Source organism: Impatiens glandulifera, chromosome 3 (assembly GCF_907164915.1).
Source record: "Impatiens glandulifera chromosome 3, dImpGla2.1, whole genome shotgun sequence".
Lineage (NCBI taxonomy): Eukaryota > Viridiplantae > Streptophyta > Magnoliopsida > Ericales > Balsaminaceae > Impatiens > Impatiens glandulifera.
In genome coordinates, this window is record NC_061864.1 from 16112173 (window position 1) to 16135052 (window position 22880).

General features: G+C 35.0%; 2 protein-coding genes across 3 annotated transcripts; both read left to right on the top strand.

The window, feature by feature from the left end:
* The first annotated feature begins 749 nt into the window (after positions 1-749).
* Positions 750-2217, top strand: LOC124930758. Its single transcript, XM_047471111.1, has 3 exons — positions 750-1188; positions 1478-1724; positions 1807-2217. The coding sequence occupies exons 1-3, from the start codon at positions 856-858 to the stop codon at positions 2040-2042; spliced, it is 816 nt and encodes a 271-aa protein (XP_047327067.1). The 5' UTR covers positions 750-855; the 3' UTR covers positions 2043-2217.
* Positions 2218-3343: 1126 nt separating this feature from the next.
* Positions 3344-19831, top strand: LOC124930757 (dnaJ homolog subfamily C GRV2-like). Of its 2 annotated transcripts, XM_047471109.1 has the most exons (22): positions 3344-4230; positions 4978-5211; positions 5381-5468; positions 5581-5789; positions 5887-5988; positions 6107-6169; positions 6336-8558; positions 9084-9446; positions 10674-10814; positions 11505-11897; positions 11990-12478; positions 12958-13181; positions 13304-13648; positions 14513-14807; positions 15443-15862; positions 15940-16285; positions 17199-17542; positions 17829-18296; positions 18843-18967; positions 19067-19190; positions 19279-19347; positions 19426-19831. In XM_047471109.1, exons 1-22 carry the CDS (start codon positions 3769-3771, stop codon positions 19645-19647), a joined length of 7749 nt encoding a protein of 2582 aa, XP_047327065.1. In that variant the 5' UTR covers positions 3344-3768; the 3' UTR covers positions 19648-19831. The 2 variants fall into 2 exon arrangements, with proteins under 2 accessions (XP_047327065.1, XP_047327066.1); XM_047471110.1 differs by lacking the exons at positions 3344-4230; positions 4978-5211; positions 5381-5468; positions 5581-5789; positions 5887-5988 and having other exon boundaries at positions 6107-6173.
* The last annotated feature ends 3049 nt before the right edge of the window (positions 19832-22880 follow it).

Sequence of the window (22880 nt, forward strand, 5' to 3'; positions counted from 1 at the left end):
AAAAATAGATTCGTCGAATGTCATACAATAACTTCTTTTCAGCTAAATAAATCATTAAAAGATAGATTATATAGGTTATCTCAATCCAAACATCTTAACAACTACAGACAGACTATGACATCACTCATTAAATTATAGACATTAAATAAAAAAGACTAAAAAAATATAATTTAATGTAATTTTGTGAAGATATTAAAGAAAACTTTGTTGACAATATAATTTTTTAAAACATGATAAAAATGTTTCTGAAAATCATAAAAAAAAAAACAATTAATATTCAACCCATAGTAAAGGGAAATTTGATGAAATGACCATAATAATTGACTCAATCAGAGAAATGAACCGCGTCTAATAAAAATTGCACAAATGTCCACTTCATAATTTTTTTACGAAAATACTCATGTTGCGTCACACGATGAAACCCTAATTCGTCGAGTATGCCGTTGCGAGACGCGACAGTCATCGTGAGACTCCAACGAATTAGAGTTTCGTCTCGCTTTACGCGACAAGATATTTTCGTCAAAGTAATTATATTCGCAAATTTTATTGGGTGCGGCTCATTTTCTCAAATAAAGGCTTTGGTCATCTTATCAAATTTTCCCCAAATAAACTTTACATTTATGAACTAACTAATAAAGTAGAAAAATATATTTGAAAACCCTACAAATACAAACCGAACTCTCCCGCGAGAAACTCAACCCTAACCATTTCTGCTCCTCTAAATCAATCGATTCGTGGAAACTGTGATCGGGTTCTTGGTTCTCAATCCACCATCGGCCAACTTTTTCCTTCAATTCTATTATACTGCTATCGTATTATTATATCGTCACAGTAAGGTTAACGGTTGAGTTTAGAATGGTTGGTAATGGAATCAGAATGCGTGATTCATTCACGTTGAACAACACTAATGTTTTTGCCGCGCTCACAACTTTGAGGAAGAAGAAGAAGAACAAGCCTATCAAACTTATCAAAGATCAAGGTTCGTTGAAGAAGCAACAGGAGGAGGAGAAGAATAATCCGGAGCCGCAGGTTCTTTGGACCCTGACTCCATTGATCGCCGAGTCCTGGGCGGATGTTGAAGATGATGACGATTTTGATTACTTTGCATCTACAGCTCCTCCGCAAGTAGTCTGGGGTACTGCACCTGATCTACAATCCGACGAGAAGGAGATCCCAGGGCTCTTAGAGGTATGCAATTTATGTATGATCAGAAATTTGAAGAGAATTAGAGAAATTTGCATACTTTTTGAGACAATACAAAATTGTGAGACGTCAAGAACTGTCAAGAACTATTTTCAAATGGAATCAGATGCTATTTGCAAGCTATATTAACATCTTTCCACAGTGGAAGGCTCAAGACAATGTTGTGATGTTCACATCTAGCCATTGTTTTAAACTTGATTTCTGTCTATCCTATTCGTTTAGATGTTGATTATGTTTGTCTGATTGAATCTTAGTTGATTTGGTTGATTCCCAGGAAAGTGAAAGTGGGGAAGAAGAGGAAAAAGATGTTGTTGATGAAAATGAAGAACATAAACCTACTAAAGTAGTATCCAGTGAGAAAGAACCAACCATTACTGCAGTTCTTTTGCCAACAAAGGATCCAAATAGGCAGCTATCCAAAAAGGAACTGAAGAAAAAAGGGCTTGCAGAACTAGATGCTGTTCTTGCTGAATTAGGGTACTACTCTAAGTCTGAAGCTAGTTGCCAAGATGACCCAAATGGTAATATTATCAAATGAAATGTTTAGATCAATTGAAATCTCCACAAGTTGTCTGCAAATTGATTTCTTTCATTAAATGCAAGATAAGAAGATAGACAAAACCTCGAAACAACATAAAAAGAAGGATAAAGCAATGAAAGAGGCAAAAGGTACATCATCGATGAAGAAAGTTGCATCAATGAAGAAGAAGAAGAAATCAAGCAAGGAAATGGATGTTGCTGCTAAAGCTGCAGCTAATGAGGTCGCGGTTAGGAATGCAAAGCTGGCAGCTGCGAAGAAAAAGAAGAAGATTCACTACAACCAGCAGCCATTGCGGTAATTGTTGATTTGTTTGTAATTTGATTGCAAATAGAACATTAGAATTTGATCAATTGTGAATTTGTGATGGCATATGAAAACATGGAGTATTATATAACAATATCATATTGAAAAATATTACTAAAGAACAAATTATTTGTTAAACAAATGGACAAATTCAAAGGAAATTCCCCTTCTTTTCCACTACAGGCCATTTATTTATGTGCATTATTAAAGTTATAATATTTGGATTTCTTTTACTAGTTACAAATTCGATTTGTCTTATTCAAAATTTTTTAATATATGATTTAGTTTTGAATAAATAATTATAATCATTTACTTTAAGTCACAACAATATAAAGATCTCTCATGGATTAATAAATGTCAGAAAGTAAAAATAAAAAGCCTAAAATACGAACTAACCTAAAAAGGAAAACTAATAATTAGTTTAAAACCAAAATATATGATCAAATCAAAAGAAGTCAAATATTTATTAAAAATATTAAAAATATTAGTATAGAAAAGGTAAAGCAAAATGAAGGTAATGAACTTATGCATAATTAGCAATTTTGAGTTTTGACACTTGCAATTGCATAATATCAATATATATTTTTAACCCAACTAATATTTGAGGCTCGAATTTCTGTCAATTTCACGAAAGGAGACGTCTCAAATTATTACAATTTTAACTTTAGAGTAAAAAATTGAAATAAATTTTTGAGGTGACACCTTATAGTAATTTATAAAATACGAAGTTCTTATTTTAACGTAGATTTAAAAAAAGTATCACAACCAAGAATACTTCTTTTTTAACGTAGTTTTTTTATAAAAATTTATCACACCAAAAGAATTCCAATTTAAGGCACACATTACTAAGGCAATCAAACCGTATTTAATAGTTTAAATTAAGTAAATTTGCAATCAAACCGTATTTAATAGTTTAAATTACGTAAATTTAAAAGTAAACTCAATTTTGAAGAAAAACGTCTAAAACGGTAGATTATACATCAATTTATATCGTTACAAAGAAAATACTGAATTTTAAGAAAAATGTCTAAATAGATATAAATAAATTAAAAAACATAAAAAAAGATGGAAGTTTTGATTCATTTAAAACAAAACTGAAATAATTAAAATGGTGATATTTTATAACTTTCTAACACAATTAAAGTTCTAATTACAAGATATAAAAATAAAGATATAAAGTTATAAACCCTATTAAAAAAAGACAAAAAAAAAAAAAAAAATAGACATTAATAGGAAAAATCATATTAAATAAGTTCAAAGTACTTTTATTTGTCCGGAACCTGGGTAAAGAGAAAGCTCCTAGCCTAGATCATCATCATCATAATCTTCATCATCCCAATTCATCTTCTTTACATTTTCTTGAGAGAATCAGCTCTTTATTCATTTATTGCTTCAATTCCTTTCCATTTTCACGAACATCATCTCCCAATTTCACAGCTAACACTACACATATATACATGCATATATATATATGACTATCATGAGCACACATATACACTAGCTAGGCAAAATCTTGGCCGATTCTTCATCTTCGATTTGATCTATTCCTTTATTTCCACATCAAAGATTGTCTTCAATTAGGTACAGTTTTCTGTCATCAGTCGGAAGCGCTGGGGGCGAAACACTCCAGAGAAAGCCCCGCAGCGGCGTCCGGTGCGGGACTATGGTCTTTTCTTCGTCCTAGACCGCCTCGATCGCACACTCTCGCTTATCTCCCTCAAATGGAATACATTAGCCGTCATCCCGCATCAGACAACCCCCGCCCTACCCCGGATGCTTCTTCTGCTGTTCCGCCTCCGCATTCTGTTGAAGAACAAGAGTATATTGCTAGGTATGTGGTTGTCAAGCATTCTTGGCGAGGACGGTATAAGAGAATTCTATGCATATCAAACTATTCAATCATTACTTTGGAACCTTCCACCCTTGCTGTTACGAATTCGTATGATGTTGGAAGTGACTTTGAAGGAGCGTCTCCGATTCTAGGAAGGGATGATAATTTACAGGAATTTAATATCAGTGTAAGGACTGATGGTCGTGGCAAGTTTAAAGGAATGAAGTTCTCGTCTAATTACAGGGCTAGTATTTTGACTGAGCTTCATAGAATAAGATGGAATAGGATCAGTGCAGTTGCTGAGTTTCCTGTACTTCATCTCCGGAGGAGGACTTCAGAATGGGTTCCTTTCGTAAGCACTATCCTTTCAAGTTTCAATATTTGAGTGAAATTCTTTTACTTAGAGACAATTATTGTTTAGGAGAATTCACATAAAACTACAACTAGTGAACACGGGGCAAGGAATGTCTTTGTTGTCATGCACAGAGAAGACATTTAATTGCTACCATATGTGGAAGCACTCACATGATATTGGAGATTTTGTTTTAGATGCAGTTGTACAACAATTAATTAGGATCTTCTGTTGCTGTTCTTTTAGCTAAGCTCCTTAATGGAACATGAATGTATTGGCAAGAAATGGGTTTTAGTGACAACTTAACTTGTGACATAATACTTGGTATAAGATCCATTGCCTTTTATTTTCAGGTGGAACCTTTGATTGTTTTCAATCTCATTCCTGGTAATTTAGTTGTGGAAATAGCACATTGCCTTCTATACTTAAGACATTATGCACTCCACATATCCATTCAGCTGATAGAAAATTATGGGTAGAAGCTATTAGTGATTAAAGTACCATATTCTCTAGCTTTGTAATTAGTAGCAGGCTAGCAGTTGATGGATATACCTTATTCCATTATAGTAATCATGGGTCCAATTTGGCTGAGGCTTTTATAACTGTTACAGAGATATACTACATTTTTTTCTAGTCAACTTTGATCATTCATTGGTGATATATATTCTTCCCTCATTGCTGTATATATTTTCCTTTCCATGCTACAACACCTTTGGTGATAACAACTGTTGAATGTTTTTGATACAGAAATTGAAGGTTACTTATGTTGGAGTTGAACTTCTTGATTTGAGATCTGGAGATCTTCGCTGGTGTTTGGATTTTAGAGACATGAATTCCCCAGCAATTGTACTACTCTCAGATGCTTATGGAAAGAAAAACAACGAGCCTGGAGGTTTTGTTCTGTGTCCATTATATGGAAGAAAATCAAAAGCTTTCCAAGCCGCATCTGGGACTTCAAATACTGCTATTATTTCAAATTTGGTAAGGGAAATGTTGTTTATATCAGTTCATTATTGTTGTGGAACTCCTTTGCCTACTTCTTTTCTGTTGGATATTTTGCATAAATGTTCATTCCTTCACAGGACTTATTCTTGTTAACTATATTTTGCTATATTCATCCATCCTTAACTATTCATCCTTCCTTTGATAGACAAAAACTGCCAAGTCTATTGTTGGATTATCTCTGGCTGTGGACAGTTCTCACTCTCTTACGCCCTCCGAATATCTTAAGACAAGAGGTAACCCACTATTCTAGTGCAATTTAAGTTTTCTATCAACTTAGTTTCTTTCTCTTGGAATTTAATGTTCACAATTTCGCATATTAATTGTCTGCAACATGTAAAATTGAAGCCAAGGAAGCTATTAGAGCGGAAGAAACTCCATCTGGGGGTTGGTCAGTTACAAGGTTGAGGTCTGCTGCTCATGGAACTTTAAATGTTCCTGGAAGTAATTTGGGAATCGGGCCAAAAGGAGGACTTGGAGAGCAGGGCGATTCGGTATCCCGAAAACTCATTCTCACTAAGGTTTCACTTGTTGAAAGACGGCATGATAATTATGAGGTGAATCAAGATCAGTCCATTCCTTGTGGCTTTATTAATGATGCAACATGTCTTTTCATTTATGGTGATAAATTTTGTTGTTATTTATGTCATCCAGGTGGTTATTGTCCGTCCGTTATCTTCAGTGAGTGCCCTTGTGCGATTTGCTGAGGAACCTCAGATGTTTGCATTTGAATTTAATGATGGTTGCCCTATCCACGTAAGTAGTTATTACTAATTATTTTGACCTGTTAAATTAACTATTGATTTTCACATTTATCTAGTAACTTATCCATAAAAGAACAAGATTTGGCCATAAAATCTGGTCTGATTTTCAGATATATGCTAGCACATCAAGGGATAGCTTGCTTGCTGCAGTTCGGGATGTATTACAATCAGAAGTAGGTATATGTGATTTCTCTTGGGTATATGATTGAGCATTCGACTTTTGGATTGACTATGAACAGATTGTCACCAAGATTATTGGTTTATTTACCTTACAAGCTCTTGTATGTTGGCTAGGTAATTATAGTGCTTGGATTTAAAATCATGATTTGATTTATGCAGGGTGAGTGCCCAGTACCTGTACTGCCAAGGATAACACTACCTGGTCATAGAATTGATCCACCATGTGGCAGAGTCTATTTACAACTTGGGAAAATAACTAGTGGACAACAACGTACTGTTGCTGACATGGAAAGCACAAACATGCATTTAAAACACCTGGCAGCTGCTGCTAAGGATGCTGTGACCGATGGTGGCTCTATTGTCGGATCTAGAGCTAAGTTGTGGCGTAGAATAAGGGAATTTAATGCATGTGTTAGTTATGGCGGCATGCCTGCTAACATTGAAATACCAGAAGTCACATTGATGGCCTTGATCACAATGCTTCCTGCTGCTCCAAACCTTCCTCCAGATTCCCCTCCCTTGCCTCCCCCTTCACCTAAAGCAGCTGCAACAGTTATAGGCTTCATAGCATGTTTGCGAAGATTACTAACATCTAGAAGTGCTGCCTCACATGTCATGTCTTATCCTGCTGCTGTTGGGAGGATAATGGGTTTGCTTAGAAATGGTTCTGAGGGAGTTGCTGCTGAAGCTGGAGGGCTTATTGCTGTACTTATTGGTGGTGGACCTGGAAATATGAATCTAGTAACGGACACTAAAGGAGAATGGCATGCTACAATTATGCACACTAAATCTGTTTTATTTGCTAATAATAACAATGTTGTTGTCCTTGTAAACAGACTAAAGCCTATATCTGTATCACCACTATTATCTATGTCTGTTGTTGAAGTTCTAGAGGCAATGATTTGTGAACCACATGGGGAGACTACCCAATATATAGTTTTTGTTGAGTTGTTGCGACAAGTAGCTGGTTTACGTCGTCGCTTATTTGCATTATTTGGACATCCCTCTGATAGTGTAAGAGAGACTGTTGCTGTGATTATGCGGACAATTGCAGAAGAAGATGCAATTGCAGCAGAATTCATGCGTGATGCTGCTTTGCGTGATGGTGCTTTGCTCCGTCATTTGTTGCATGCTTTTTTCCTTCCTTCTGGTGAACGCCGTGATATCAGTCGCCAACTTGTGGCTCTGTGGGCAGATTCTTATCAACCTGCTCTCAATTTATTGTCCAGAGTGCTTCCTCCAGGCTTGGTAGCTTATTTACATACCCGTTCTGATGGGATTGCATTTGATGATACACAAAATGTGTCAGGTCGAGAAGGATCTTCACTAACTAGAAGACAAAGGCGATTACTCCAACAGAGGAAGGGTCATGTAGCACATCTGACATCATCTGTTAACACCGTTGAAGCTGATCTGGCAAGGCAGACCAATGCTGGAGCCTTGAGATGGCCAGATGGTCAGCAGACACCTGCAACAGATCCAAGTTCAGTAGTGATTCCAGGGACTATATCTCATACTGCTAATACCAACAATGATTTGGCTGCTTCAGGAACACCACAAACGGGTAACTTCATGAATGCTTCCTCCACGATTTTGCAGGAATCCAGTGAAGCAAATGCTCTAAATCCTGTTGATTTTGTTGATCAAAATATGACTGGTGCACTAAACACAGGGATACCTGGTCCTGCTCAGGTTGTTGTAGAGAGCACACCTGTCGGTTCTGGTAGACTACTGTGTAATTGGCCTGAATTTTGGCGGGCATTTACCCTAGATCATAATCGTGCAGACTTGATCTGGAATGAGCGGACCAGGCAGGAGTTGAGGCAGGCATTGCAGGCAGAGGTTCATAATTTAGATGTTGAGAAGGAGAGAACCGAACATATTGTTCCTGGAGGGACAATTATGCACACTGTGACAGGGGAAGATTGTGTGCCTCAAATATCTTGGAATTACTCAGAATTCTTTGTTAACTACCCCAGTCTATCCAAGGAAGTTTGTGTTGGTCAATATTATCTGCGTTTGCTCCTTGAGAGTGGCAGCAGTGGTAGTAGGGTGCAGGATTTTCCACTGCGTGACCCCGTTGCATTCTTTAGAGCCTTGTATCACCGTTTTCTATGTGATGCAGATACCGGATTGACAGTAGATGGTGCAGTTCCTGATGAAATGGGAGCATCTGATGATTGGTGTGATATGGGAAGGTTAGATGGTTTTGGTGGAGGAGGAGGTTCTTCAGTTAGAGAGCTCTGTGCGAGGGCAATGGCTATAGTGTATGAGCAGCACTTTATAACAATTGGTCCATTTGAAGGCACTGCACATATTACAGTCTTGTTGGATAGGACAGATGATAGGGCCTTAAGGCACCGAATTCTTCTTCTATTGAAGGTAAATAAATTGTGATATCATCTTTGTCAAATGTGGCTTGCATGACAATTATTTATTTTGTTTCTTTGATGAATAAAGGATTCTGTGGAAAGATTTATACTAATTCTAGGAAAAAAAAATACTAATTCTAGGAGATATATGTTTGGTTGAGGACCAGCAAAAACAAATCTAGAGAATAGTTGTAAGTGTTTCAGTACATATTAAGCTGAGCAACATGGACTATTCTCTTTTGAGGCTGTGTAGGTTAATAAGCTAGTGTTTGAACTCTATGAGGCAGCTTGGTAAGTGCTTGTGAATTCATAAATGAAACAGGGTACACCATCATGTTTGAGGTCAACTTGGAAATGGAGGCGGCCATGATCATAATTGAGCTGCCCATAATATTTCTGGAAGCCTATATGAACCTAGTACACATTGCATTCATCTGAGATGTTTCTTGTTACAGTACATATTATCAGAACCTGACCTGTGCATCACTGCTATGAATATATCTGAAATTTTCTGAACTACTTAATCCGTTTGCAGGTTTTAATGAAAGATTTATCAAATATAGAAGCTTCGGTCTTAGTTGGAGGATGTGTCCTGGCTGTTGACCTTCTGACATCAGCTCATGAAGCTTCAGAAAGAACCTCTATTCCATTGCAATCTAATTTGATTGCGGCAACTGCTTTCATGGAGCCCCTCAAGGAATGGATGTTTGTAGACAAAGAAGGTACGCAAGTTGGGCCAGTGGAAAAGGATGCTATAAGGAGATCATGGTCGAAGAACGCTATTGACTGGACAACAAGGTGTTGGGCATCTGGAATGTCTGACTGGAAGAAATTAAGAGATATACGTGAACTTCGTTGGGCACTAGCACTTAGGGTTCCTGTTCTCACTCATACTCAGGTGCTGTTAGTTTGGTTGTCTGCATACTTGATTCTAGCTGGGTCCATTAACATAGAATCACAATTGAATTCAAGTAGGCATGATTTCTTTACTCTCCGTGAAAAATGACTCGATATGGAAACTTCTTAGCATTCTACCACATATCTAACAAGCCATGATTTACTTGTTTGATGAATATGACGTTAGGTTGTATGGCAGTCACAAGACTAGTCAATAGATACATAGTCTACATGTAATGATGTTTTTGTCTTATGAAAGTGTTTATTCAATCAAATAGTGAATCTAGTTTTTAGTGTTAGAAAGTAATTTATTCCTTCGTTTGATGTAAACAATTTGCTTCTTTTTTTTATGAAAAATTGAACTTTCCAAAGTTCTTTTACTGAATGGTTAATAAACATTCCTTAGAGATACATAGATGCTGCATTTGAATTCTGTAATAATTTCATGTTAAGATTTACTGGTTGTGGAAATAGTTTTCTTATTAATGCAGTCATTGCTAGAATAAGGAACTGCCTAGTGGATTTGACATGATTAGTTTTCTTAGTGCTATTTATCTTGTTTGTAGACTCAGAGTGTATTTGGATGACTTGTCCTCTAGGATTGTATGTCAGTAATTTCTACTAATCCTTTAAATGAAAAGGAGAAGTTTGTTTTGGGTGGTTAGTTTAAGAAATTTCCAATGCATTTATATGCTTAAGGTTCATTAGCTCATATGAGATATGGCTGTACAAGTCTTATAGCGATCAAATGGGACAACGTATAGGAATTGAACATGTAGAATAGAGGTGTTACCCAATAGATGGCACTTGATAGTGAGATAAAGTAGCACCCCACTTTTGATATCAAAAAGAGTTATAAGTTGTGAGACTGAAATCTTGTTATCCTTTTGGGTACTTTTTGGCTTTGATCATGATATCCACTTGTTTTGTCCAAGGGTTTACAACCTATAATCTCTCTGCATCATGAGCCCGTAGGTCTGGGTATTATAGCACCTTCACATGGCCACGATCTTGAGAAAGCGAAATAGATTATAAATCATTTGGTTTGGTTTAGGTGGAGCTCACCAGGGATCTGAATAACAAGTTAATGGGTCCCACTTCAGAAGATTCGTGGGAGGCTTCCTTATTGCTTGTTTCAGTTGTTTGTTATCCCATTTATTTGAAGCAAACTTTCTGCACATGTGCTTCCTTTATTTCAGTGGTTTCCTAAGATTTGCCTACTTTGCAGGTTGGAGATGCAGCATTGTCTATATTACACAGCATGGTAACAGCACATTCAGATTTTGATGATGCGGGAGAACTTGTTACACCAACACCAAGAGTTAAAAGAATCTTGTCGAGTCCTCGGTGCCTTCCACATGTTGCACAGGTTAATCTGTTTTTCATGTTCATTGGTCTCAATTCTATGTTCCAAGATATTTAGATTCATAGACAAGATTCAACTTATAGCACAGATAGATGTTATATTGAACCACAAGATTTCAGTTAACTTCTGAAGATAAAGGTCTTCATGCGGAGGTGGCTAGTATTTCTTAATTCATATCTGCAAGTCAAACATTTTATTCGAGAGTGGTGATCTCTACATGTTTGCAGGTGTGGATGTGGTTTTACACTTTATGAGCTTTCTGTTAGCATGTAGGAAAATTTATCTACATGGTAGGGTGGTTGATTTATTCTTGCATATTGTGAGGATATCCTATCACTTGAAGGGTGAAAAAAGTGGAACACATTTGCATTGTACAACCATTAATTCCATGAATCCTTCTCTTTTTATTTTTTCTAGAACATGTGCTACAAATGCTGCTAAGGAGCTTAGGTCCACCTTGCCCATGCCAGACTCAGTCTTTTATATTCTTTATGTGGAGGTGGATTATGCAAATTCCCTCTTTTCATGTTTGACTTCTTGTGTATTGAAGTTTGTAAATCAGGATCTATGTGTCCACTATCTTCATTTTAGAACTCTGCAAATGTATAGGTCTTGTCCTTACTTTAACTATATGAGTTAGATAGATAAAACCCAAATGAATAAATTCTTTTGTTTCTTAATTTATGGAATCAGGCCATGCTTACAGGAGAACCAAGTATTGTTGAGAGTGCTGCAGCATTATTGAAGTTTGTTGTCACCAGAAATCCCAAGGCAATGATAAAGCTGTATAGTACAGGTGCATTTTATTTTGCTCTGGCATACCCTGGTTCTAATCTCCTCTCCATTGCACAACTGTTCTCTGTCACTCATGTCCATCAAGCATTTCATGGTGGCGAAGAAGCTGCAGTTTCTTCTTCTTTGCCATTGGCCAAACGTAGTGTACTGGGTGGGCTTCTTCCTGAGTCATTGCTTTATGTATTGGATCGAAGTGGTCCAGCTGCCTTTTCTGCAGCTATGGTTTCTGATTCTGATACTCCAGAAATCATATGGACCCACAAAATGAGGGCAGAAAATCTGATTTGTCAGGTATTCATCATTTGAAAAGGATGTATTAATATAGTTGCATATCCATTTGAGTTGTAATTTGGTTGCATATCTAACATGTAATCTCATTTCAGGTTTTGCAACACCTGGGGGATTTCCCTCAGAAACTATCCCAGCATTGCCATTGTGTATATGATTATGCTCCAATGCCACCTGTGACATATCCTGAGTTGAGGGATGAAATGTGGTGTCACCGTTACTACCTTCAGAACTTGTGTGATGAGATTCGATTTCCAAAATGGCCAATAGTGGAACATGTTGAGTTCCTACAGTCCTTGTTGGTAATGTGGCGTGAAGAATTGACGCGAAGACCTATGGATCTATCCGAGGAAGAAGCCTGCAGAATCTTGGAAATATCCTTAGATGATGTGTCCAAAGATGACTCTAAGAATGCTGTAGAACTGACTGAAGAGACTCCTGGCATATCAAAGCAGATTGAGAATATAGATGAAGAAAAACTTAAAAGGCAATATCGAAAACTTGCAATGAAATACCATCCTGACAAAAACCCTGAGGGAAGAGAGAAATTTCTTGCTGTGCAAAAAGCTTATGAACGTCTGCAGGTAACTGACAAATTGCTTGTCTACATCTATAAAGAACCTGATAGATGCATTGAAAGCAGGCAGATGAATTAAATGATATATAAAGATCTAGGAGAAGAAAATGTGGTATCCGAGGACAGTATTGCTTACTGGAAAATGGATACTTTGCATATTGCTGTCATTGTGTTCAATCCTTTTGTCATTCTCTGCTTCTGTTTGATCACGGTGTACTACAGAGAATAAGTGAACCATTTAGATTTTTGGTTGAAATGTGACAAGTACAGTAGTTCACTTTATTTTTCTTTATGAAATAAGGTCAGCTTTTATATTGAAAGAGATAAAAATAGGAACGAGAGGTGCGTTCAATTACATTTTGAAACAGAAAAAAAAAACAGGAAATCACAAGTACAAGTACAGTAGTTCACTGATTGTTCATTAATCAGGGGGTTGCAAGTGCAGTTTCTAATGTTTGTCAATATCATTTCTGTTGGTTGTTATAGGCTACCATGCAGGGCTTACAAGGTCCCCAGCCTTGGAGATTACTTCTTCTATTGAAGGGACAATGCATCCTGTACAGACGGTATGGGGATGTATTAGAACCATTTAAATATGCTGGGTATCCAATGTTATTGAATGCAGTCACAGTGGACAAGGATGACAATAATTTCCTTTCATCTGATAGAGCACCTCTACTGATTGCTGCTTCAGAGCTGCTTTGGTTGACGTAAGTTTGTTTGCTGCCTCACCTGTTTTAGTTTTTTTTATCTCGCACTCTACTTTTTATTGTCTGATGTCTATAAATTTAAACTTTATATTTTCCTTCTTCTTTTTTCCATGCATGTTCAGGTGTGCATCTTCTTCACTAAATGGTGAAGAGTTTGTAAGAGATGGCGGAATACAACTGCTTGCTAATCTGCTTTCCAGGTGCATGTATGTGGTTCAGCCTAGGACTCATGCTACTGAACCTTCAGCTATTATTGTTACAAATGTGATGCGAACGTTTTCTGTTCTGAGTCAGTTTGAAAGTGCCAGAAATGAGATACTTGAGTTCTCTGGACTGATAGAGGATATTGTACACTGCACTGAACTTGAACTTGTAGCTGCTGCTGTTGATGCTGCACTTGAGACTATTGCAAAAGTTTCAATCTCCTCAGAGCTGCAGGCAGCCTTACTAAAGGCTGGTATTCTATGGTTAGTTAAATGAATTATTTATGTCTTTTTACTGTTAATCTACTATGTATACTGTCTTAGTGTTCTAAGTTTAGATATTATTTGTGTGCCAGTAATAATTGTATGCTCTTCTCTGTCTTTTTTCATCTTTATCCTGGGTAGGTCTTAATACTGCATGTCTGGCAAGCATATTGTGATAATACCATATTGTCTTATGCTGTGGTGGTGAAATCATGGCTTCAGTATTTCAGAGTTTATAGTTAAGCTTCTGATTTTACCATCTTCCACAATATGCATTTAGTTGATTGTCCAGCCTTTCCTTGTGACGGATTCTTCTCGGGTTGCTCACTTCCAATGTCTAAACATGTTGCTTGAACTGCTATTCCTCTTTCACAGATATGATTTACCCTTTCTAGGTCATAATGGACTTTATGAACTATCTAACCTTACTTCTGTGATACCTCATGTTGTGAAAACGGATGGATTCTCTTGAAAAGTAATTTGTTTGTGATGAGTTGAAACAGTGAGATTGGTTATTATGATTGCCTATAGTCAAAGTCGCAACAAACATAAATTCTATTGTGTTTTCACAACAAAAAAAAAAATCATATTGGGTGAGACTCACTGTCTTCCCTTCTCCACACATTATTGATTTGTTTAGATCTCTCATCAGTTCGGGCCTGGCAGACATATATTTAATGGCACATTATGGATTTGATTGTATGATGGTATGTATTTATCCATCTGTGTGGTTGATCTAATACACAACACGTTTAACAGATGGACACCATACAATAAGTTAGAAAGCAAGACAACATCGTTCAACTGTGTATTATCTTCATTCCTTGATTTCTGGCATTGATTGGACACTTGGTCATGTTTCAGGTACCTTGTGCCGTTGTTGTTTCAATACGATTCTACTGCAGAAGACTCTGATGTGAAGGAAACCCATGGTGTTGGAGCTAGTGTTCAAGTTGCCAAGAACTTGCATGCTGTTCTGGCATCTCAAGCATTGTCAAGGCTTAGTGGTTTGGCCCCGGAGGAGAACTTAACACCCTATAATCAGGTTGCTGCTGATGCTTTGAGAAATTTGCTGACCCCTAAACTTTCAAGCATGCTGAAAGATCCCATACCAAAAGAGTTCCTCTCAAAATTGAATGCAAACTTGGAGATGCCAGAGGTAGATGTTATTTCATTATTTCTTTTTGTCTTCTTGAATAGAGGGACTATACATCACCTGTATACTTGGATGATATTAAATTCTTAGAAATGTTAGAGATGATATATTATTATTTAGCTGTTTTAAATGATCTTATTCTGTCATTGTGTCTATTCTAGTCTATATTCCTTCAGATATATGGATCGCAAATTGTTTTACGTTTTGCCTTGCTCTTCTAGTTTACTAACTTATGTTTGGATTCTGGTTTTAATGATACTTAAAATGGTAGCTAAACCCAAGGAAGGGAGTTTTTTTTTTGACAAATAAAGCTATATGGTTTAGACCATGCTCTACCTTCCTTTTTTGTTCACTTTTTTGTTGCTTTAGGTGTCTGTTATGACCCAATTGGTTAATGAATGGGACTGGAGTTCTCACATTAGAATTATTTCAAAGTGTGGGGGATTTAATAACCCTGGAGCTCTCCAACCCTTACAACTAGATTTCAAAGTGTAGTTCTCCTAAGGGTGTTTCGTTTGGGGTAGATCTTCTCTAAGTAATATTTTGTTGAGTTGTCCAAGTTTCCTAAATGGAGTTATGTTAATATATAGATATCTACCTAGTCATATGTTTTCAGGTACGCTCATTTGTTCTTGCAGATTATATGGAACTCTTCAACACGGACAGAATTATTAAAACTTGTGGATCAGCAGCGTGCAAACCAAGGTCCAGATGGCTCATACGATCTAAAAGATGCAGAATCTTTTATGTTTGAAGCATTAGCAAAAGAACTATTTGTTGGTAATGTTTATTTGAGAGTCTACAATGATCAGCCAGATTCAGAAATTACTGAGCCAGAAGCTTTCTGCTTAGCTCTGGTTGATTTCATATCAATATTGGTCCACAGCCACTTGACTACCAGTTCAGATGCTCGGAACCTTCAGTGTAGTGACGTTGATACCTCAAATAATGGGAAGCATGTTTCTGATGATTCTCTGGCACAATTTGATGATGGAATGATGAACAAGGAGGATCCAAAACTTATTAAGAAACTTGAATTTGGATTGACCTCTCTCCAGGTTAAGAATTCTTAGTTTCCAATGGAAAATTTTGAAGCATTACTCTTCTAACATTCTTTCATGTTTTGTTACTGCAGAACTTGCTGATAACCAATCCAAGTTTGGCATCTGTATTCACTACCAAAGAAAAGTTATTGCCTCTTTTTGAATGTTTTTCTGTAACGGTTACGTCAAAGCGCGACATTCCTCAGCTTACTTTGGAAGTGTTCTCTCTGTTGACTACACACGCCCCTTGTTTGGAAGCCATGGTTGCTGATGGGTCGAGTCTGTTGCTTCTGCTACAAATGCTTCACTCTTCGCCTAATTGTCGTGAAGGCGTACTTCATGTTCTCTATGCCTTGGCAAGCACACCAGAACTAGCATGGGCAGCAGCCAAACATGGTGGAGTGGTCTACATTCTTCAGCTTCTCCTTCCCATGCAAGGTATATATATACATATGTAGTAATTAAGGATCAATAGATAAGTCTATAATGAATTGAGAATGTTAGAAATATTTGAGAAGGAGATGAGACACGAGAAAATGAGATGCGATTGATACCAATTAGAGCAAAAATGGATTTACCCAGAACCCCAATCCAATCTAACTCAAATACATTTTGATTTGGTTTGGGTTTGGGACACACGAACTACCCGTTTTCTTATGTTCAATTTTTTTTTTCATTTTGTCAATAGCAGATTAGTAGATTGAAACAAAAACTGTAATCTGTAACTACAGTAGTGATTAACAACAAATTAAGGGATATAAAAAAAATGAATTCCTTTACTACAGGTTGTGATTAGTTGCAGATTAAGGGATAGAAAAAAAAATTATAGTAACAATATTTAGTTTGGATTATCCAAACCATTCTCAACCTAATTCATACTAATGAGTAGAATGGTTTGGATAATGGATTGAATAAATTTAGTTTGGGTTAAGTATGAATTGGGTAAAATAGATAGGATTTTCTGGTTTATTCACCCATAGCCATAACCATCTAGTGGGCCCCAAGTATCCCAGCATACAGAAAGAATCTACCAGCTAATGTACCATGGCCAACTGGACTTTTGAAAAGGAAACAATTACATAAGAAATACTACACTAGTGAGTCCATAATAAATCTCACGAGTCTCCACTGGTTTGACTCGTAACAATATATATATATATATATATATATATATATATATATATCATTACCACCCACTCAGGGTAGCTCAAGTGGGAACAATCTAAGAGTTCAATTCACTGAGAATACTTTGATTGAAGGGAAGGTGGTCTAAAATAAATTACTATTTATAACTTCTTTTGGTTCAGATGTTATTCAAACAATGCTGAATATGTAAATGTACTTGTTGCAGAGGAAATTCCTGTACAACAAAGAGCAGAAGCTGCTTCTTTGCTTGGGAAGCTTGTTGGGCAACCAATGCATGGACCAAGAGTGGCGATAACACTAGCAAGATTTTTGCCAGATGGTCTGGTTTCTATTATTAGGGATGGTCCTGGCGAAGCTGTTGTAGTTGTCCTTGATCAAACTACAGAGACTCCTGAGCTTGTATGGACACCAGCAATGGCAGCTTCTTTGTCTGCACAAATTGCTACAATGGCATCAGACATATATCGTGAGCAGATGAAAGGCCGTGTAGTTGATTGGGATGTACCGGAACAGGCATCTGGCCAACAGGAAATGAGAGATGAACCTCAGGTCGGTCTTTATGATTGCCTAATCTTCTTTTGTGATTGCATTTGAAGTTTAGGGTTTCTTATCAGACTTCATCCTCGTTTGATTCTTGATTCGGCTTATTCTCGACGAATAAGCTGGTACAGTATGAGCGAATAAGCTGAATCAAACAGGCCTAACACTTTTTTTTCTCTCTCTTTATGCTACTGGAGAAGTTAGCGAAAAGCTTAATGCAATCAAACATATATCAGCGATTTACGAATAAACTGAATTAAACTAACCCTTTTCTCTTTTCTTTTTCTAACTTTAGGTGGGTGGAATTTATGTGAGACTGTTCTTGAAAGATCCCCAGTTTCCTCTTAGGAACCCTAAGAAGTTTTTGGAAGGGCTGTTGGATCAGTATCTATCTTCTATTGCTGCAACGCATTTTGATCAGGCCGTTGATTCTGAGTTGGCTCTACTTCTTTCTGCTGCATTGGTTTCACTATTGCGGGTACACCCTGCTCTTGCAGATCATGTAGGGTATCTTGGATATGTTCCGAAACTTGTGACTGCAGTAGCCTATGAAGGAAGAAGGGAAACAATGTCCACTGAAGAGACTATGAATAATGGGCATTATGCAGATGAAACATATCAAACTGATGATAGTCAAACTAGGCCGAGCTCACCAACTCCTCAAGAACGTGTTCGTCTTAGTTGCCTACGAGTCCTGCATCAACTTGCAGCAAGTACAACATGCGCTGAAGCTATGGCTGCTACTAGTGTAGGAACACCTCAGGTATCTTTTTTTTTAAACAATGGTTTTTTCCTTGGAAAAGGTTATACCCTCCTTATTATCTTTTACCCACCTAGGATAGATCAAGTGGTAAGAGTCTTGAACTTAAGAGGTTGATGTCTCAATTTTGATTCCCACTGAAAGCATGTTGATTGAAATGTGAGGTCATGACGGTAGGATGTTGTGGGATGTTGTGCTAGCCTCCTCTATAAAAAAAAAATGGTCTCAAAGAGGTATATGTGAACAAAAGTTGGTGTTAATCTTCAAGCCTAATTGAAGCTTGTATTTGTCACAATCACGATCCTATTAAAAATTGTCAAAATTGAAATTGATTTTTTCTTCGCAGGTATAAGATATTTTTTAAATATTTTTATCTTCATTTGGTATACAAATTACTTTTTAAGATCATGATTCAAATAATAATGTAATTATTTTGTGCTTCATTGATATAATCTTTTTTCATTTTAGTGTTTTACGATCACGATCTAATTATTTCTTACAACATTGTGATTTTTCATAAAGATTTTTTAAGGACTTGTTTTTTTGTAGGTTGTTCCTCTTCTAATGAAAGCTATTGGGTGGCCTGGTGGAAGTATACTGGCTCTGGAGACACTAAAAAGAGTTGTAGTTGCTGGAAACCGAGCTAGAGATGCCCTTGTTGCCCAAGGACTTAAGTGAGTTAAAATCTATTATATAGAAATATGAACTTGGTTATGAAATAGGGTTACATTACTAGTTACTGATAATGATCGAATGAATGGGGGAATTTGCAGAGCTGGTCTTGTTGAGGTGCTTCTTGCCCTTCTTGATTGGAGGGCTGGAGGAAGAAGTGGTCTTTGCTCACAGATGAAGTGGAGTGAATCTGAAGCATCCATTGGCCGTGTTCTTGCTATCGAGGTTTGTTTGTCTCAAAAAATCCTATTATGACATAAAAAGTAAATTGTTTTTTGTTTTTAAGAATGAAATGGTGTATCTTTCTTTGCAGGTTTTACACGCGTTTAAAACAGATGGAGCCCATTGTGCTAAAGTGCGAGAAATATTGAATGCTTCTGATGTAAGTAGCCGAAACCTACCTTTGTTTGTTTGTTTGTTTGGTTTAGGTTAATAATAATAGAATTTGGGGCGGGGACAGGTATGGGCAGCTTATAAAGATCAAAAACACGATCTTTTTCTTCCATCGAATGCACAGTCATCTGCAGCTGGAGTTGCAGGTCTAATAGAGAATTCATCATCCGGGCTTACCTATGCCCTAACAGCTCCTACTACTACTACTTCTACTAGCTTATCAAGGTCACCACCTCCATCAGCAATTGCTTATGATTTTAATTTTAATAATGGAAAATCGGATCTGTGAAAACAGAGACAATAATATATAAATAAATACTATCTTAATATACTGCAGATAGATGAAAATTGTGTTCTTCTTCATCATATACTATTAGGGTTTTTTTACATATATTTCACTCGTCTGTATAGACTATAGAGCATTGTTGTACAGTGATTCATTTTTTTTATTATATTTTTGTTTTCTCATAGTCTTGGTCTTTTGCTGATAACGGTTCTAAAGTCTTGCCTAAAAGACCAAGGGTCTTAGTTTGATTCCCGCTTTTAGTCTTAGGTTTGATTCCCGTAACTCCCGCTGAGAGGGCTTTAAATGTGGGGTCGTATAACTTGTATGAATAGAAGCGGAGGATGGGCTGTTATGTTAGTTCTCTTTAATTAAAAAATATATATTTTTTATTTTTTATGTTATTTTTTTTTTTCTTTCATGATAGGTTGTTGTCACTTCTCGTCTACCCACACTTCAATTTGGTCAATTATCACATGTCAAACACTCCAAATATTTTTTTTTTGTTCTTACTCAGTAAAAAAATGATTTATTTTGAATTCAACTAACTTATTTTCAAATTTGGAATAATTTAATAAAGCATCATAAATAATGCTTGAGATAGATAAAAATGTCACACAAATAAAACTCCTCACTGATATTCTTGTTTGACAACAAATTTTCCTATTAATTATTATTGTAATTTATTTGTATTTGCTTGGAATATATTAAAAATTGAAAAGTATAAATCTGGAAACGTGTTAAATAGTCAGAATTCAGAAAGTTTCAGAACATATTATACATGTACATTTTTTTTATTATATAATAGGGAAAATATTGATTATGATTTTAATTTGGCTTTTTTAAGTTTGGAAGCAGCTTTAATTGATTTTGTAGTTATTTTAAATTAATATTAAACTCTTTCATGTATTAAAAAAAATAAGAGATGATGATTTTAGAAAATTAAATAAATAAATAAATAAATAAAAACTTATATATTAATGCTATGTGGTTCAACAAACTTTAGCCTAACAAGACCCGTCTCTTCAATTTTTTTTATTCTTTTTAAGAAATGAAAGTGAAAGAAAATAAATAGAGATGTTTTTGCTTTTGCTTATATAAATTGTTAAAAAGTAGCATTTTCTTTTTCTTTCAATAAATAATTTTTTTAAATAGTCAAAATAGGATATTCTTTATGTTTAATTTCTCAAATATGATCAATAGTAGTAAGTTTGATATTACTAAAAAAACCTTTAGATAAAAATGTAAGAGATTGTACTAATTTTTTAAAATTCAAATAAAGTTTAATATTTAATTGTTATTTTGAACACAAATATTTATTTATTTATTTAAAATATAAAATTTAGATGCAATGTCACCACATGCATATAGTACCAATTCCACAAAAACAAAATAGAAATTATAATTGATCACTTTTATTTTATATTTGTTTTGAACATGAGCATTTATATTATGAATTATATGAATCTATATTCAAATGGGAAATATTTTTAAAAAAATACTTGTATTTCAAATAGATTTACTTAATACTATCATACAAGTTCTCCAAATTCAGTTCTTTTGATTCACCCAAAATATGTAAAAAAAATTATTTAATTATTTATATTTTAGGCTAAATTGCCAAACATTACAAAATTAAACAACACTAAATTATAGCCCAAATTTGACACATCAAGGAAATTAATGTTGAATAAATATTATAAGTGGCCCTATTTTTATGATACTTTATTTCAATTCAATGATATGCCTATTTTTATTTGGTTGCATTACAATTCATTGATGTATATGGATAACTGAACTTTGAAATTATATTAAAATTATTTGTAATGAATGATACATGACCATTTTCTAATTTCAAATACATATTGAATTTTGCTATTGTTATAATAGAAAAGGAAATTTCTGGATTTTGAGGTAACACCTTGTGACGTGTTTGGATTGCAGCTTTTGACCAAATATTATTTATTTATTTATTATATTGAAGTTGGAAAACTTGAACACGGCTCGTATACAAATACAACCTTGTGAAGCTTTCTAGAAGTTGTTGTTTGCCATCAAACAACAACTTCTATTTATAGAAATCATTAAAGTGCTCCTACTTCAGTTTTAACGGTCATAATTTGCCAAGTGTCTAACAAAATATATTTATTAATTAATTAATTAATTAATTAATTTGCTATGTGAACTTTGTAAATGTCAATCATACTCATAGTCAAGCCATCACTAGTATGAAAGTCCAAAAAAATATTATTTGTTATAAAGTTTCATATATATTCATATTTCCCCTTATTAATCAAATTGATATTTATATTTTTGTCTTTATATATATCTAATTAACCATAAATACAATGAAATGAAAGAACACACAAATCAAACAAACTAGACAAACTAATCTCCCTTCTAGCTTAACATTATAAAAAAATGTATAATATCCTCGTCATCCTCCGGAGTTTGAACCCGTCAGGCGACACGTCAAGTTAAATTAGTTAAGTGTATCCGTGACTATGGGTTTAAACTACGAGATTAATGGCACTAAACAAATATTAAAATAAGTCAAACATAGTTACATAACCCAATAAAATACATTCTAGATGATATAATCCTCAAAGTTTTTGATTGTTTTTTCTTATAGTCAAAATATTTGTAATTTCTAATCATTTAAAATGCCATCTCCAAAAGATCACTAGAGGCAATAACTTTCTTAAAAAAAATAATAACAATTCGAATTATCGAATAATGTTTGAATTTTGGGTTCATATTTGTACTATTAAGTTAAATAGTATTAACTATTAACCCTATGACATTCTTTTCTTAATTAACAACTTTATAGAGGAATTCAAAATTACACAAAGTCAACAATAATACATATCTTAGGGAGCCACTTATTTCAAAAGATAGGTGGAATTAGAATTAAGGTCGGTTAAATGATCATTTGATTTTGGATATTATATATTTTTTCTCAAATATCAAACTGTGTATATTCATACACAACCACATATAATATAAAATATATATACTAAATTAACCAGTCAATTAATTGAGAAAACAATATTATATAAAAATAAATGAGAAAGAATACTATATTTATAATTAAAGTTTGGATATTTTTTATATAATATTTTTAAATGATGGGTAAATTAATAATAAATATTTCAATATAAATATTTCTTTATTCTCAAATATAAATAAAAGTATTAATTTAGATATTACTATATATATTAAATTAAAAACTAAAGTCC